Consider the following 18468-nt stretch of genomic DNA (forward strand, 5'->3'; position numbering starts at 1 on the left):
AACTAGTGTTTAGGCGTGTGTGCATTTTTTTTTTTTTTAATTTTTTGTGTGTATTTCTTTTTTTTTTCTTAAATCTATGAATTTTTTGTGCGTGTATTGAATATTCATATTAAAAACCCTTTTTTCTATTTATTTAAAAAGAAAATACAACTTTGTTATGTGTTGTGAAATTGCATTCATCTGCAAAAGATCTAGCTTATTTGTTTATTCTTTTAAACATTCATATTCCTTATTAGTTTTATTGTGGTTTTCTTTAACTATTACGTGTCATTATATTCATGCAGATATTCTATATGATTTATATTTGCGTAATATTCATGTAAAAAGTTTATAGTAAACACAAACCTCTTTCTCTCTCTCTCATTATATATATATACATATATATATATATTATTTTGCTAATTCCTACCCTCTAATGAGAAGGAAAGTATTTCTTCGAAACTCCGCGGATTAAGGACTATCCTCTTATCTAGTGTTTCCTTTTCAGATTAAATGTTTTTAACTCATTTCAAAGTGTTTTTTAACATGTTTTATTAACTGTTTGCTCATATATATATATATATATATACACATATATGTATACATACACACACATATATACATATACAGGGTGTCCACAAAGTCTGGCTACATAATGTAGCGAGACTTCCACAAAGTCTGGCTACATAATGTAGCGAGACTTCCACAAAGTCTGGCTACATAATGTAGCGAGACTTCCACAAAGTCTGGCTACATAATGTAGCGAGACTTTGTGGACACCCTGTATATATATATATATATGTTTAAAAAAATATGCCTACAAAACGCCAGTCAGTTTTTGGTCTACAGACAAAACTTGACATACAGGGTATTCGAACCCATGCAAAACTTTATACTTGGGTTTTAGCTGGGGAAAATCGGTGCAAAAGTGTGAAAATTAAAAAAAAAAAAAAAAAAAAAAAAAAAGTAAAAAAAAAAAAATTTGCCAGGTGAAGGCCGAATGAAAGCATTACGAATATGCATGAGTGGCGTAATTGCTATTGAGATTCATGTTTGAATTTTTAGCCTTACATCAAGCATGTCTTCATAGCTCAGGCATTAAAGTCAAAGGAAAAAGTAAATTGTTAGCTAAATGTTTTGATTTCGATTCTCAATGGTGGCATAAGAGTAATTTTTTTTTTTTTTTAATGTTTTAAATCATTACTATAGATTGAGTCCAATATAATGTAATAATAAATACGAAATCTGCATTAATCAAAATATTTATATATATTTAAGCATATTTTACGACCGGGCAATGCCGGGCAGCTTGCTTGTAAATACTAAAACAACAAAAACTGAGTTAGGAGAGTCAAATTCATACGCATCATACTTGCTTAAATTTCCATTTTATGTGTTGGACAGCTTTTGAAAATCTATTTCCAGTTTAACCTATCTCTGGCCATGTTTTTATTTATCCCTCTTTCTCTAAAATCTATCTTTACCACCTCATGTTTTTCTTCATCTTTCCCCGTGAACTGTTACCTCAACTGTTCTGCATCTACTAAATCAAAAACTCAAACACATTCTTTCAACGTGAGGAAACCAACAATCTTTGTTCCACACACATCTCCCTATATTGTCCAAATTTAATCTTCCTCGGAGGTCCTCAATAGGGCTAGGATAACGGAATATTCTTTTTATTGTTTTGACTCAAGAATATCTGTTGATATTTTATGTTTTTTTGATGTGGTTCTAGGTTGATTAAAACGTGTCTAACTGTCAGATACTCAAAATAAGAATATTCTGTTGTCCTAGCCCTAGTCATCAGATCTAAACCTGTCTTTAAGACTCACATTACACATCCAATATATCATTCTCGTATCAGTTCTCTTCATGAAACGCATATCCTCAACCCTCACTCATCAAATTTCATTTCCATTTTTGCTAGATTTATTAAACATGTATACGCCTTAAAAATGGCCACTATATAGGAACGTTGTTTTAAGGCATCGATAATGTAAACACTAAGAACCGTCATTTCTTTGTGCAAACTAAATACGATGTCTTGAATAAGTTTCCAGACTTTTTTGTACAGGCATTTAAAATTGTTTTGTTGTAGACTCTTGAAAATTCAATATATTATTGTTATACATCTTGTGAGATGAATGACCAATTTTTATGATTTCAGGTTCAAATGAACAGACAGCAGGGTTTGGAATACACCCTACTAAAGCCTGATTGTCACGGCTCATGATTTTCAAAAATGCAATTTAGATATGAGGACACTTTAGAAAGATATGCAATAAAATTCTGTTTTAAACTTGGAAAAAGAAACATGGAAGAATGGAATGCTTCAGACTGCTTTTAGACTAACTTGCAGAAATCGAACATCAGTTTTTTTAGTGGTATAAGAAATTCAAGGAGTCTGTGAGGGGTGAGGAGATGTGGAAGGAGTAAGGAAGTCAGAACACCAGAGTTGATTGGCCAAATAATTTCATGGATAAGGACTGTCGTGTGTCTATAGAGACAATAAGTGCTTAGTTTGATGTCCCTATTTACAATGCCTCTCCACGGGACAGAGTTAGACACCAGGGTCGTTTTTTAACGTGGAGAAAAGGAACAAAAATAAAAATTGTCTCAGTCGTGAAGGATTTCTCCTCCACTGACAGAGAACAAGAAATTGAAGAGCAGCATCTGAAGAATAGATACTACACTTTGATCTTGTACCGAAGACATGTTATTAGTTTGATGTCAGTGTGGGAACTGTACACACAATTATTCGCGAGGAACTGAAGGTACGGAAGATTTGCACAAAAGTTTGTTCCAAGGGTGTGCAGAGAAAATCAGACTATTTGACTCAAGACACTTCCTCACCCTCCTTATAGTTCAGACCTTGTTCCGTGACTTTTGGTTATTTCCTGGACTCAAGAAAAACCTTAGAAATTGTCGTTATGAGACACTTGAGGAGATAAAAGAGGCTGTGACGAGGGTCATTGACACGCTCACACAAGAGGACTTCTATGGGGCCTTCCAGAAGTTGTTGGAACGGTACAACAAGTGCATTGCAGCTGGAGGAGATTACTTCAAAGGGGACTAGAGTTTCATGTGCATACTATCAATAAAAGTGTATACAAAAAGTCTGGAAACTTATTGAAGCCACCTCATATTTGTGCAAAATTGATGACATCATTTTATGTGTAAATTTGGTGGATTGGTCAAAGATGCTAAAAATGAATAATGGAAGTAACGTCTTTTTGCTATTGTTTTGTTAGATTTTGATATTTACACAAATATATTTATAAAAAAAAAAAGAAAAAATACAAATTTATAATTTTAAAATATTTATTTTATTTGTCTGCTGGGCTAATATTTTTTCTTACACAATAAATATGCAAGTTCAAACAACTAACGTATTAATAAGTTTCAAATTATGGCTGGAATAAATGACCCTTGTGCATGCATTACCATCCTGGAACCACGGTTTTTTTTTGCAATTTTGAAGATTTCAAAACAGGGGAAGACAATTCTATGTGGTCTATGACAATAATGCGCAAGTGCGGACAATTTAATGAAAATTCATATTTTGTATAAAAAAAAAAAATTATATACATTTGAAGCCAAAACAACGCATTATTACAAAATAAACAGACATTTATTTTGTTTGAAATTTATATTGAAATTCAAATATTTCAAAGGAAACCTTCATCTTCAGTGTGTATGGTAGTTTTTTTTTTTAAATCTCGGAATGGCGTGCTTGGTCACGCGGGATTCACATCAAGATTTTTGTTCCTTAGATTTAAAAAACTACTGTAAAAACAACAAACGGACTTCTACTTGCTGATTCTCTGCTCCAACAACATGGAAAAAAAAAAAAAAAATACTGAAGATGAAGGTTTCCTTCGAAATATATTTATGAATTTCAATATAAATTTCAAACAAAATAAATGTCTGTTTATTTTGTAATAATGCATTGTCTGTGCTTCAAACATATATAATACATATTTTATTCAAACTCAACCAGTGCATCTAAGGAACAAAAATCTTAAAAAAAAAAAAAAAAAAAAAATAGAATTTTCTTAATTTTATTTTAATTTAATCAAAGTTCAAATAATTGTTTTATTGTGTGTTATTGTATTGTTGTCGACATTTTCAGATACGGTCTACTTGAATTGTTTCCTCCCATTCTAAAATTGAATTGTCTCCTGTTCCAAGATTTTCAAAATGAAAACAAAAAACGTTGTTTCATAACAGTAATGCCCAAGTGTCTAAATAACTTATCCATTATGGGTTTCCATATTTTGGGAGGTTAAAAAGCCGTAACCCCCCCCCCCCGAAGACACTAGAATCAAAGCAATATTTTTACAATATGTTTGGGTTTAAATCAAAACAAAAGAATAAGCGAAGTAATAACCCTGTTTAAATATTATATAAAAGAAAAAACGTTAAAACTTAAAAAAAAAATAAAAAATCGTTGCTCGGGTGTTTGTAGGTGTGTTGGGAGGGGGTGTTAAAAAAAAAAAAAAAAAAAAAAAAAATTTTTTGGTAGGTAGGTAGGTAGGATCGAACCCGAAGCCTTGAAGCGAAGGTAGAAAATAAAATGTGAAAAAACTCGACACATTACCCGCTTGGCCAGCAAGAAAGAGTAACTGAAACATTTGAATTTGATTAAATATTAACGGAATTGACAGGTGCGCACATTTAATAAGGTCAAATAGAAATAGCGCAGTTAACTTTTTACTGCGGGACAGTTTTTTGGGGTTTGTTTACCCAACTTTGGATGGTTTTGTTTCCCCAAGATGTTAGGGCGGGGAAGGGGGGACCAGCTCCCCATAAAAAGGGGATTGTCCAAATTGAATAACAATTGTCTGATATAAGGAGTTTCCCCCCCATTGATCAAAAGCCGATTACTTTCTGGACGTTCCCGGCGAGATCGCCGGGAACAATTCCTTAGCTTCGAATTATTTTCGTTTTTATACGAAAAAGCTGAATCAACACGTGAGAAGCCAAAATAGCAATAATTTTGTAAAAGTCGCTGTAAATAAATCTAGCCACGACACGCGTTCGCAAATCATAGATATTATCTACAGGGTATATAAACACTTCTAAGCAATAATGTTAGATATTTTATTAAAAAAATATTTATCATTGTGTTTATTTGTTTTTTTTTTTTTCTTTAACTGTTTTCAGAAACTAAATTTATTAACAGAATCAGGCGATATTTTTAGTCTTATTACTTTCATAGAGAGAGCACTTGTCTGTCAAATTTTTCCAACTTGGCTAGGGAGGAGGAGGAAGCCTGCAGCAGCAGCAGCAGCAGTTTAAACAGCCCTTTTCCAGGCTTACTACAACTTACTATTTGCAATTCAGACAGTCCTCTTCAGGGCTAACTACTACAAACTACCTGTATGCCTGCCTTCTGATACTACCCTCTACAACCAGCAAACTCCTGCTCACTCCAGCACCACCTACAGCTTCCAGTTCCCAGAACTCACTAACAACCAGCTACCAGAGCCCACCGACGTCCAGCTACCAAGTTTCCAGAGCCCACCGACGTCCATCTACCAAGTTTCCAGAGCCCACCGACGTCCATCTACCAAGTTTCCAGAGCCCACCGACGTCCATCTACCAAGTTTCCAGAGCCCACCGACGTCCATCTACCAAGTTTCCAGAGCCCACCGACGTCCATCTACCAAGTTTCCAGAGCCCACAGACGTCCATCTACCAAGTTTCCAGAGCCCACAGACGTCCATCTACCAAGTTTCCAGAGCCCACAGACGTCCATCTACCAAGTTTCCAGAGCCCACAGACGTCCAACTACCAGTTTCCAGAGCCCAAAGACGTCCAACTACCAGTCTCCAGAGCCCAAAGACGTCCAACTACCAGTTTCCAGAGCCCAAAGACGTCCAACTACCAGTTTCCAGAGCCCACAGACGTCCAACTACCAGTTTCCAGAGCCCACCGACGTCCAGCTACCAGTTTCCAGAGCCCACCGACGTCTAGCTACCAGTTTCCAGAGCCCACCGACGTCTAGCTACCAGTTTCCAGAGCCCACTAATGTCTAGCTACCAGTTTCCAGCGATTGATCCCGTCTCATTCTGACTGATCCTGAATATACGATCTCTTGCCTAAAAATTTACTATTTAGTTTCTCTGTAAATAAAACACGATATGCATCGTCTTTAAATGAATATCATTGTCTTTTTTTTCTATTGCCATTATTTTTTGCCTTTGGGCCTACTTTGTTAATTGTGCAGTGAATTGGAATCTTCATAACCCTCAACCCACTGCAACAGTACTGATTTCAAAAGTTAAAAAAAAAAAAAATGACTTGGGTGCCATCAGCTGGAATCAAAACCAAAACATTGAGCGTTGATTTAACTAGTGAGAGAAAGGTTAAATATTAAACAACTTGAAGAGATGAATTTGATTTGGGCATGCGCAGAAATAAAAATGTGTCGGCAAATTGAAATAAAGAATTTGCATTTCAACATGCCGATGTATGCCTGTACGTATTATTCATCCGACAAACATTTTATAACAAAGATAAACCATCGTTGGTGTATAATTACTATTTCCTGTTAATTTCAGTGTTATAGAACCAGTAGTTTAAGAGTTTATCTGTTAAATATTTGCACACAGACAGACACACGTACATACATACAAGTGTTTTATTTATATAGGTTAATGTAAAACGAAAAACCATTTTATCATTCAGGATTGAATGTTTTGCGGAACTGTCATTCGTTTCACGTTTTTGACTAAGAACCAAATGGTAAATCATAATTAATAAAGACAAATTATTTTAAATGAAAATACCGTTGGGAAATTAGTTAAAAACCATTTATTTTACTTTACCTACACATCCGTGACTTATTGCCACCCCCCTCTCCCCCGCCTTTATAGATATTTTTAATTTTATTTGATGTTTTGAGGACCGTAAATAGTGAATTGTGTTAAATAATCCACGCTAACCAATTTAAACCAATTACATAACCGGGGTGGAAGCGAACAAATGTACAGGATTATTACTGTGTAATTCTGTTTAGTCTTTATCTCTTTCAAGTCTTGTTCATTGTCAGTAGACAATAAACAACTGCTGGAACAATAGAGTACAACCTTATCTATGAACAAGACAACCGAATTCCAATTGAGCTACCATGCCTGCCATACAATGCCCCTTCCTTGCATGCAACTATATCACACCAGACTATGACTCAGCTATTGTGGCAACACTCCTGACAACCCATGGAACCATACACTGTTGGTGCCTCTATTCATGCGGCCACAGTTGAGAAGGTTAAACTGCCAACCACAACCAGTACTATTGAAGACTGGGCCTACTTTCAATTACGTTGGTCCGATTATGTGACTGCCACAGAGATATCCGGACGCAAAGAAATGATCCAACTATTGGAATGTTGTAATGAGCCACTACATAGGGATGTGACTTGCACATCAGGTGGGAAACTCACGGACAAACCCATGGATGAGATCATGTGTGCTGTCCGGAAGCTGTCCAAGAAGAAAATACAGTGGTCGCACAGGTTACACTGCACAACATGCAGAAAGATTGTGACAAATCAGTACGCCACTTCGGTGCTCACCTTCGAGGACAGGTAGATATGTGCAAGTTCATGATCACATGCCTCAGCTGTAACTACAATGTGAACTACACTGACGCCATCATACGCAACGTGCCGAGCTGAAGGATTAAAGATCCTGACATTCAACTAGACCTCATGGAAAATACAAACCAGAACACGTCATTGGAAGAGATGTTTCAATTTATTGAGGCTAAAGAGGCTGGTAAGCGATCTGCTCCAAAACTAAACACGTATTCAGTGAAAACTGCACGGTCATCATACCAGAGAACTAAGCACCAACCTGATGAGGACAAATAAAGATCATGTTCCTTCTGCGGTAATTGCGGTCTTGGCACAAAAAGCACCGCACGTATCCGCAGAACTCGATGCATAGCCCTTGGACACAAAGTGTAAACATTGTCATCGAGACAACCACTTTCAAAACGTGCGTTGCAATAAAGGTGCCCCTAATTGTACTTGACCAACACAGCTCAAAAAGTCCACGAAAGGGAACGCTGTTTTTAACTATGTATAACGTCAATGAGGGCTCATCTAAAAGTAAAATCCACAGTACCACATTTATCAACCATTGAGATCGATATCGCTACAGGGCGGCACCACAAGGCTACATTGCTTCTGGTGACAGATATAATAGAATTTTGTCGGACATACCAAACAAGACGAAATGTGTTGACAATGCTTTGTTATGGGCCAACTACTTGGCAAAAATATTTTTTGGGACCGTAAACTGGCCGGACATCTGTGGAAGAAATGGCATCACACTTAATCAGATAAATTTATTCTCGGAGCAGACATTGTTGAATTTGCTGGATTCGAGATCACCAAGAACGATGTCCATCCATGTAGGAAGTATCTACAGGCAATTCTGAATTTCCTAACACCAAAAACATCACCGATGTTTGTTCATGGTTCGCTTTTACTAACCAAGTGGCTTATGCCATCAGCGTGACAGATCGCATGTTACCATTCAGAGGGCTTCTTAAACCGACCACTAGTGTTGGGACGATTCCTAATTTTTATACGATTCCGATTCCAGGAAAATATTGATTAACGATTCCGATACCAAGTACGATTCCGATTCCCATTCAGAGAGCTGCTTAAATCGACCACCCAATTCAAGTGGAATGAGAACTTAGAAGCCCTCTTTCAGGAATCCAAGGCTGAAATTCTTGCTGAAATTGAACATGCTGTCTGCATCTTTGATCCGGTTAAACTAACATGCTTGGCAACCGATCGGTCAAAGTCTGGAATCAGATTTTGGCTTCTACAAAAACACTAACTGCCCCAAAAGCAAACCATTTTGCTGTTGTTCTGGCTGGAAAGTAATCCTAGTTGACAGCTGGTTTACATTTCAGCAGAATCACGCTACGCACCAATAAAAAGGTGAGGCACTTGCAGTCACAGACGCCTTAGAAAAAGTTAGATACTTTGTTCTTGGATGTTGAAATCTGATCATTGCGGTGGACCACAAACCTCTGCTGAAAACATTTCTTGATACATCACTTGAAGATATTTTTAACACCCCCTTACAGAACCTCAAGAAAAAAAAACATTATGATACAGATTTACTATGGCCCACATCCCTGGAGTAAAGCATTGCGCCACTGACTGCCTGTCACGTCATCCGACAGGTGAACCTATAAAGTTCATACTTCCCGACGACTTGCCATTCCTGTCCTCATGCCACAAATTTCTAAAACACTCAACCCAAGTACTATCTGACTTCAGAACCTACCACAACATCAAATGTGACACCAAAGAAAGTGTCATTGCAACAGCAGCCGCATCACTGGATGCATTAAAACTCAAAGCAGTCACATGGAACAGATGGCAAATGGCCACCGCTAGTGACGAACATATGCTTGAACTAGCCAACCTTATAGAATCTGCCATACCTGAATTTCACCATCTATATTCATGAGTATTTCCAGTTTCGTGACGATCTCTATACTACAGACGGTGTTATAGTTTATAAAAACCGTATCGTCATCTCACTGTCATTGCAAGACAAGATATTCTACACTCGGCTCACCAATGTGTAACGTCTATGATCGCAAGGGCCAAACGCATCCGTATCTTGGTCAGGTATTACATCAGCCATCACAGCACATCGTACAAACTGCTTGCAATGTAACCAAAACGCACCATCAAACCCAAGAGCTTCACCAATACTCCCAACGAGCATGGAATGCTCCTTTCAGTGCCTCAAGGACACCGCTACCTAGTTGTGATGGACCGCTATTCCAACTGGCTCTTTGTTGAGAAATCCTCAAATGGTGCACAGGGACTTATTTCCTGCCTAAGACGGATCTTCGTAACCAATGGCATACCTGTGGAGTTAGCTTCCAATGGCAGGTCCCAAGTTTACCGCTAACAGCACTAGGCAATTTCTCACCGATTGGGGTGTTCACCACCGGTTAGTCTTGGTAGCACCCCCCCCACAACAATTGCAGAGCAGGGATTGGCATCAAGACTAAAACACAAGCTCCAACAGAACCATCAATACAGATTCATTCCATTATGCTATGTTGCAGTACAGAAATATGCCAGATCAAGTCACTAACCTGTCATCAGCAATGTGTATATTCGATCGTCCCATTCACGACTTTATATCCATTATACCTGGAAGTTATCAACCGAATTGCACTTGGCAAGCACATGATGAAACCTTACAAAATCGGCACATGCGCAGTGTTGAGAGGCTATTGGAATATACCCAAAGGCTCCCACCACTAATCATTGGTGATCGTGTGCATTCAAAACCAGGTCGGTTCTTATGCGTGCAAATAGAATAAAACTGAAGTATAATCGAAGTCCGCCAATTCAATATGTAATAAGCATCGACGGATCTAGGCGACCGACACATCGGAACAGAAAAGTCCTGCGAAAGTATATTCCGGTGCAACTCCCTCCCCCAAGGCTGACAATCACAGATGACCTTAGATTGCGCCATGCTGCCCTCTCCAGGACACCAACAACCATTGCACATGATGCTTTCACAACATCACCTAAAGTCACGGAGCCGAAGGCCCCATATTATTCTCATATATTCTATCCAACTGATGCCCTCACCAGATATGCCACCAAAAGTCTCACATAGTGAGCCAGCAATGCCAGACATCACTCAACCAGCTGTTGATAGCCATGTAATTCCGGATACCCCCATACCGCCAAGCAGACCTCAGAATATAGGGCCTTCCAGCCAACCAACAACCCCTTCTCCCTACCTGATGTACACATGCCGAGGAGATCAGGCCGCGCTAAAACTACACCGAAATGGTTCATGGACTAGGTCCTAACAATTGAAAACCCACAGTAATCTTGAGTTAGCCCCCGACCAGGTCTACTCAACAATGTTTTCCCTGTACTCATACAGATTCCCGTGTCCCCTTGCCTATTGTCATTTTGTCAGTCTTTGGGCTTGTCCCACCTAACATTAGCATCGACACATAAGCAAAGACTTGGGGGGGGGGGGGGTTTAGAGGATTAGGTGCTTGTCTATGGCCAAAAAAATCTTTATAATGTACGTACTGTTCACTGCATAAAGATGTCATATTCCAAAAATCACGTAAATTGATCAAGTAGATTTTTTTATTTAAGAAAATCAAATATTATCACACGTTTTAGCGAAGAATTGTTTCACGCCATCTTGTTTGAGACTAATACACTACTAACAACACCTGTCGGAAATATAGAATCAACAAGGGTAGACAATCGACTTGGAAACAAAAATTGCAAAAAGCAATTCTTCGCTAAAACATGTGATAATATTTGATTTTCTTAAATAAAAAAAAAACTACTTGATCGATTTACGTGATTTTTGGAATATGACATCTTCATGCAGTGACAAGTACGTACATTAAAGATTTTTCCCAGATTTTTCTTGTAAAAAAATTCTTTTTTCGGCCCAATTATAGATAAGCATCGAGGATTATTATTTTGTACTTCTGTTTTGTCTTTATTTTTTTGAGGTCTTGTTCATTGTCAGTAGACAATAAACAACTGCTGGACAAATAGAGTAAGTACCTGGAATGCCGAAGCCAAGTATTCTGCCTTTACTTGCTTCCCCTCTAACTTCACTTAAAATGGCTATCACCCCTGCCCCGTTTTTGTTGAAAAGTTTAAATATAAAAAAGGTGCTTTTATATTATAACGAAAAGTATTGAATTTAAAATAAAACAAATGGTACTTACATAACTGTCAAGTCTCAAATAGTAACATACCCAAAAATTCCGAAAAACAACAAAGTAGAAAAATAATTATTCATGAAAAACGGTCCCTTACGTTGGGTTGGACATATTAGGCCATGTGACGTAAGCAAAAGGGGCAGTAACTCAGTTGAAACAATGTGATAGAATTTATTCAAAAAACAAAAATAAACGGATAAAATCCATTGAAAGCGGTCGGTGGTTCTATGAGAAAATAAAGCTGTGTAGGCATTATAAATGTTTCTTTTCTGTGTCTTATGTTATACATTAGTACATTAGGGGTCATTTCGAGTTAAAAGTTTATTTATTGCACTCATCTGGACTAGAGAAAATCATGATTTAAATGTGTATGTCTCGTCTAAATAACTAACGATAATTCTCTGATATGGCCGACCACGACCAGGTGATCAAAAAGTCAGATCGAGCGTACGCGTACCGGAAAACGAAATGAGACTAACGAAATGAGACCAAATTGACAACTCGGAAATTCTAAAAGAAACAATTTAAACAAATTTTATTTTCTACTTAGGTAGAACAACAACAAAAGAAAACATGAAAAATAATTATAATTAATTTTAATTAATTTTTTTTTCAAATGTTTTTTTTAATTATTTTTCAAATGTTTAAATTTTTGTTTTTCAATGTGTTTTATGTAGAATAAATGCACGCGGCAGCAAAGGAGTTCGCCGAATTTATTGGTTCCCACTCACTCGCTCTCTCCACATAAATTCATCAAGATAGGAACTAAACAGATTCCCCGAAGTTCCGTATTGACGGCGCAATTTATGTTTTGCCCGCATCCAAGTGTTTTCAATTAATTGCGTGTGTGTGTGTGTGGCGTCGTTCGGGTCAACGAAATTCACAAAAAAAAAAAAAAAAAAATTATCCAAGACAGCTTTCAATGGATTTTACCAATAAACGTAACATCTATATCGATTACTCCCACGTGGTCCTCTTGTGAGAAACTGATCGTAAAAAGTAATTGGCGGGTTGGGGGGGGGGGTACCAATGAGAGAAAGAAACAGGTTTAAACAGAAAAACAAACATTTAACACGCTGATGCGAAGAGACTACATTCCTCGTAGCATTTTAAAGGTGGGGCCCCTACGTATTAATCGACCTGGCGGGCAGGGATAGGAGACACATAATGACGACTCAATCTTTTCCAGAACAAAATCCAACATTTTAGAATAGATTTTGGCGGACCTGAAGAAACTACCCCACCTTTTTTTTTTTTTTTTCGCCTTTTTATTCAATTTTTCAGCGGATTATTATCGAATGAATAAAAAAAAAAAAAAAAAAAAAAAAAAATTAAGTCAATATTTAAATAGGTTCTAATACAACATTTTAGTAAAGCGATCACCCATTTTAGAACCATTCGATATTTTTAGGCCAAATTTCGGAAATTTAGCCTTTTGGAGCATTATTTTAAAAAGCGAAACTAAAAATGGCAAAGTACAAAAAAAAAAAAAATAAATTCACAAAATTTGGCCTAAAAACATCGAATAACGTTGCATTAAAAACTGAGCACCTCTTACAAATATTTAAATATGTGCTTTTCGGAAATAGGGGGGGGGGGAGCTTTTTCAGGTCCGCTTCAATTTTGATTTGATCGATTGGACAGTTATACAGGAATTTAATAAAACTGCAGTTTAGTGGCCTGGACATATTTAAAGAATTGGGTTTGTATTACTGTACACAGATTCGAAAAAGTTGTGAAAAAAAAAACAAATATATAACAAATAAATGTTATCAAAGGCAAGATAAGTTACTTTTCTACCAAACTGGATATATTTTTTGTGTTTTTATTCAATGTAACATGCTTATTCAGCTCGAAAAGCATACAGTGTTTACCGATGTATTGGAACATTCAAGATGGCGTCTGATTCTCTCTTTAACACGGTAAGTGTGGGAAAAGATGTTATAAATAAAAAACCGGATAAAATACTGTTAAAAACTCGCTCAATATATGTTACCGTGACGTGACATAGGTTGACATATATTCGGCGGGTTTTTAATAGTATTTTGTATAGTTTTTTATTTATAACACCTTTTTCCAAACTTACGGTGTTAAAGAGGGTGTGGAGACGCCATCTTGAATTTTCGAATACATCGGTAAACACTGTTTTTCGAGCTGAATAAACATGTTACATTGAATAAAAACACAAAAATATATCCAGTTTGGCAGAAAAGTAACTTATCTTGCCTTTGATAACATTTATTTGTTATATATTTGTTTTTTTGACAACTTTTTCGAATCTATGTGTACAGTAATACAAACCCAAAGAATTTTAAATTTCTTTGTTTTATGCTAAATAAATACATTTACAGTAAAAACAATACTTTAAGTTTGTTTGTTTAGTGCACTCACTTCACTTACTGATCCGCGCTATTTTTTAAATCGTATTTCCAAGTTTAATTAAAGTTCTATGTTTTTTTATTCAATTGTAAGGTTAAAGTATAGAATAGGTACAAAACACTCTCCCTATGTTAAGAATGGCTTTTTAAATAACGTTATTATTTCAGCACGGATCAGTACCATTTTTTTAAATAAATCGTGCGTTTACAGGTTTTTTTGTTTGTTTTTTTTTAACTGAATAGTTCCTTGTTGACACAAAAACAAGGAACATTTTGCAAAACGAGAAACTGGTTAAAAAGGAAATATATAACAAATGTTACCAAAGGCAAGATAAGTTATTCTTCTACCTTCATGGATGTGTAGTTTAACATTTTAAAATCGTCTATTTAATTCAAAACACAAGAAGTGCATATGGCCGGCATCAGAGTCACTCGTTCATCTGCAAGTCACAATAATCGTTTAAAATCATGGACATAAAATAGTGATGGAAATTCAACAAATAATTGTCACGGTGAAAGTTATTGAGTGCATAGCATTTTGTTTATTTTGAGTTTTGAGCTATTACCGATACTCAGAATATTGCGCGTTGTCGGTTTAACTCTGGACTACTTGTTTTTAGAACTGAATAAAAACTTTAAAATACGTTAAAACACACAAAAAAACCTATCCAGGTATTATTCCAGCAGTCAGCACATTAGCTCCTCTGCATTAACGATTAACGTTTTCACTTCACTTCCGATTTGCTCAGTTTTTTCATTTATATTTTACGGTATCTTTTGTTTATTAAATTTTAGGTGAAAATACAGAATAGGTAACGGAAGCCCACTTACGAACGTTATTATTCAAAGAAAAAATAATATAGAGAGGGGCCGCGGAAAAAGTAATTGTAAAGATAACCAGAACAATTACTTCACACTTCTACCCGATTATGGCTGGTGGAACAAGAACAATTTACGTCTGTGGAATAAAATAATGGGCTATTTTGTATAAGCTGTAGAGTTCAAAAGAAGGTCGGAGGTTACATCTGTTGAAACGGTGTAAAATAAATAAATAAAAAGAGAAAATGAAAAAGATTAGAATAACTTGAGCAGAGGGTCCTTATGCAGAATACGGACCGTGCTGAAATAACGTCATTCTTAACGTGGGAATTGGGAGGGGATGAAAAAATTATGGTAAATTTTTACGACGTGCTCCCGGGGCTCCCCCCCCCTACCGTCGGGTTACCCCACCCTCTTCACGTTATGAACGGCTTTCGGAATAACACCCCCCAACGTCGAAACCCGTTCGGGTTTGTATTACTGTACACAGATTCGAAAAAGTTGTCAAAAAACAAATATATAACAAATAAATGTTATCAAAGGCAAGATAAGTTACTTTTCTACCAAACTGGATATATTTGTGTTTTTATTCAATGTAACATACTTATTCAGCTCGAAAAACATGCAGTTGCAGTGTTTACCGATGTATTGGACAATTCAAAATGGCGGCCGACTCTCTCTTAAACACGGTAAGTTCGAGAAAAGGTGTTATATATAATAAACTAGACAAAATACTGTTAGAAATTCGCTCAATATATATTAGCGTGACATAGGTTGACATATATTCGGTGTTTTTTTAATAGTATTTTGTTTAGTTTATTATTTATAACACCTTTTCTCGAACTTACCGTGTTTAAGAGAGAGTCGACCGCCATTTTGAATTGTCCAATACATCGGTAAACACTGCATGTTTTTCGAGCTGAATAAATGTTACATTGAATAAAAACACAAATTTATCCAGTTTGGTAGAAAAGTAACTTATCTTGCCTTTGATAACATTTATTTGTTATATATTTGTTTTTTTACTTTTTCGAATCGGTAATCTCCAAAAATACCGTTAGGGCTTACAACATGGCCGCCAGAATAGTCAACAAAAGCTGCGAATAAAATATATAAAACTCGTAATTTCTGTTTTTAAAGTGGGTTGTCAATTTTCTTTATGAAATATACTTCCAAAATAAACTATTACAGTCGTTTAAAACAATAGAAGTATTATTTTTTATTTTTTAAAAACAATGTTTACAAAATGTCTACGAACGTGCGTAGACATTTTGTAAACATTGTTTTTAAAAAATAAAAAAATAATACTTCTATTATGTTTTAAACGACTGTAATAGTTTATTTTGGAAGTATATGTCATAAAGAAAATTGACAACCCACTTTAAAAACAGAAATTACAAGTTTTATATATTTTATTCGCAGCTTTTGTTGACTCTTCTGGCGGCCATGTTGTAAGCCCTAACGGTATTTTTGGAGATTACCTTCGAATCTGTGTACAGTAATACAAACCCAATAAATAATTTAATAAAATATAACGTAAACATTGGTATTATTTTACAACCCCCCCCCCAGCGTAGTATAACCACCCCCAACCAACCCATGTTAAGAACGATTTTCGAGGTTGGAGGGTGGGTGTTTATTCCGAAAGCCGTTAACATGGGGAGGTTGGGGTGTTTATAATACGCTAGGGCATGCTGTAAAAATTTAACTAAAAATTTAACTTGGAGGTCCTATATATATATATATATATATATATATATATATAGCACGGTCCGTATTCGTCATAAGTACTTTTACGGCATTTCTGCATTCCTTGACCCGCGATTTCCACGAAGTTACCCGGATGTGCCCGCGGCAGATGACGAGAATAACCGGATGTGACGTATTAAAAAAAAAAAAAATTGTTACAACCCCCCTCTCCCCATGTTAAGAATGACAATGACCACTAAAATTCATTAAGTAATATATTGGAAAAAAAATATCCAGAAACTACGTGTCGATCGCTTTTGGTTCTTCCAGTCATCTGCCGGGCCGGGCACACCCGAGTAATTTTGTGAACATAGTGGATTAATAATACCAATCTTTATTTTTATATATTATAAAAATAATAAGATCAAAGTGTAGTATCTGCTCTGATGCTGCACTTAAATTTTTTGTTCTCGGTCGGTAATCCTTCACGACTGAGACAATTTTTATTTTTGTTCCTTTTCTCCACATTAAAAATAAACAAATGAAGGCAGAGAGAGAGAGAGATCGAGAGATCAAACAAGGGAGACAAATCGTGAAACAAGGGTGGTTTTTATTTAATAAATTTTTAGGCGAAAGTTTAAAATAGTTACAAAACCCCCTCCCCATGTTAAGAATGGTTTTCTAAACGTAATTTCAGGGCGGTACAATAAGTGAATAAGTACCAATTTAGTTAAACAATAAAAACAGCATTTTAATTGGTACTTGTGCAGTCAGTGCACTTATTGAACCGTACTGAAATAATAACGTTATTTCAAAAGCCATTCTTAACATGGGGAAAGGAGAGTACTTTGTAACTATTCTGTACGTTCAGTTCACAAATTAATTAAAAAAAAAAAAAACTTGAAAATACTATTTAAAAATAGAACGGTTCAATAAGTGGAACCAGCAGTAGCAGTAGCACCCTTTAATTAAATTAAAATTTCCAGTTTTGTTTTCGTAAATTTATATAAAAAAATGTTTTAAAATAAAAATTTAAATAACGAACAATAAGCAAAAATTGAAGTCATAAAATATGACTTCTAAAATAAGCAATCTGAGTTATGCCCCCTGTTTCTGCATATATTTTTTTTAATAATAATAAAAAAATAGAAATAGAGATTGAAAAAAAAAAAAGGTCAGTAAATAAACCAACGGAAAATATGAATATTAATTTTAACCATAAAAGAAATGAATAAAAACGTCCAACAGATAAAACAATTTTTTAACAAAAAAAAAAAAAGAAAAGAAAAGAAATGTCCAACTTACCTCTGAAAAATGCTCCATAAAAACTCATTACTGTTAGGGTTCGCGGCAGCTGGTTGACCAGTCGGCCCCCTTCGTCCATAATAAGCCATTTTCTTTTATTTTTTTAAATAATTATTTGTTTCGCAATAACAAAATTATCCGCGTATTTCTAATTTTGTTTTTAAAGCAAACGAACCTCCCACGAAATAATATTTAGCGGGATTAACTAACGTAACGCCAATTGTAAATACGGAAGCCCGCAAGCGTCATAATAAGAATCACGTGGTCCGCATTGATTCAAAATGGCCGACCTTTACGAGCAATATGATTGGTTGCTGGGGAAATCGACAAGCTCTTTTTTGATTGGTTAAATATTTCATTTAAATTCGGGAGTTGTCTTGTTTGATTTTGATTGGTTGATTAAGTCATCGCTCGCCACACGTAAACTTTAGTTTTGTTTTTGTTTTTCTTTAATGCGTTATATTTTTAGGAATGATATCTTTGTTTGTTAATAAAAAAGGTGCGTCTGCTATTAAGTCTTTTTCGG

The 18468-nt window shown here is 35.8% G+C and overlaps 1 protein-coding gene across 2 annotated transcripts in view; it reads right to left on the reverse strand.

Annotated features, from left to right (window-relative positions):
* LOC145246889 (programmed cell death protein 6-like) overlaps positions 1–18220 on the reverse strand; it is a 111638-nt gene extending 93418 nt beyond the window's left edge. For both annotated transcript variants that reach the window (XM_080108762.1, XM_080108761.1), the window contains exon 1: positions 17943–18220. In XM_080108762.1, the coding sequence (XP_079964888.1) occupies positions 17943–18031 (89 nt within the window). In that variant the 5' untranslated portion in view covers positions 18032–18220. The remainder of the gene's footprint in view (positions 1–17942) is intronic.
* Between the last annotated feature and the right edge of the window lie 248 nt (positions 18221–18468).

The sequence above is a fragment of the Euprymna scolopes genome, chromosome 24 (assembly GCF_053919585.1).
Source record: "Euprymna scolopes isolate OS-2025 chromosome 24, ASM5391958v1, whole genome shotgun sequence".
NCBI classification, from domain to species: domain Eukaryota; kingdom Metazoa; phylum Mollusca; class Cephalopoda; order Sepiida; family Sepiolidae; genus Euprymna; species Euprymna scolopes.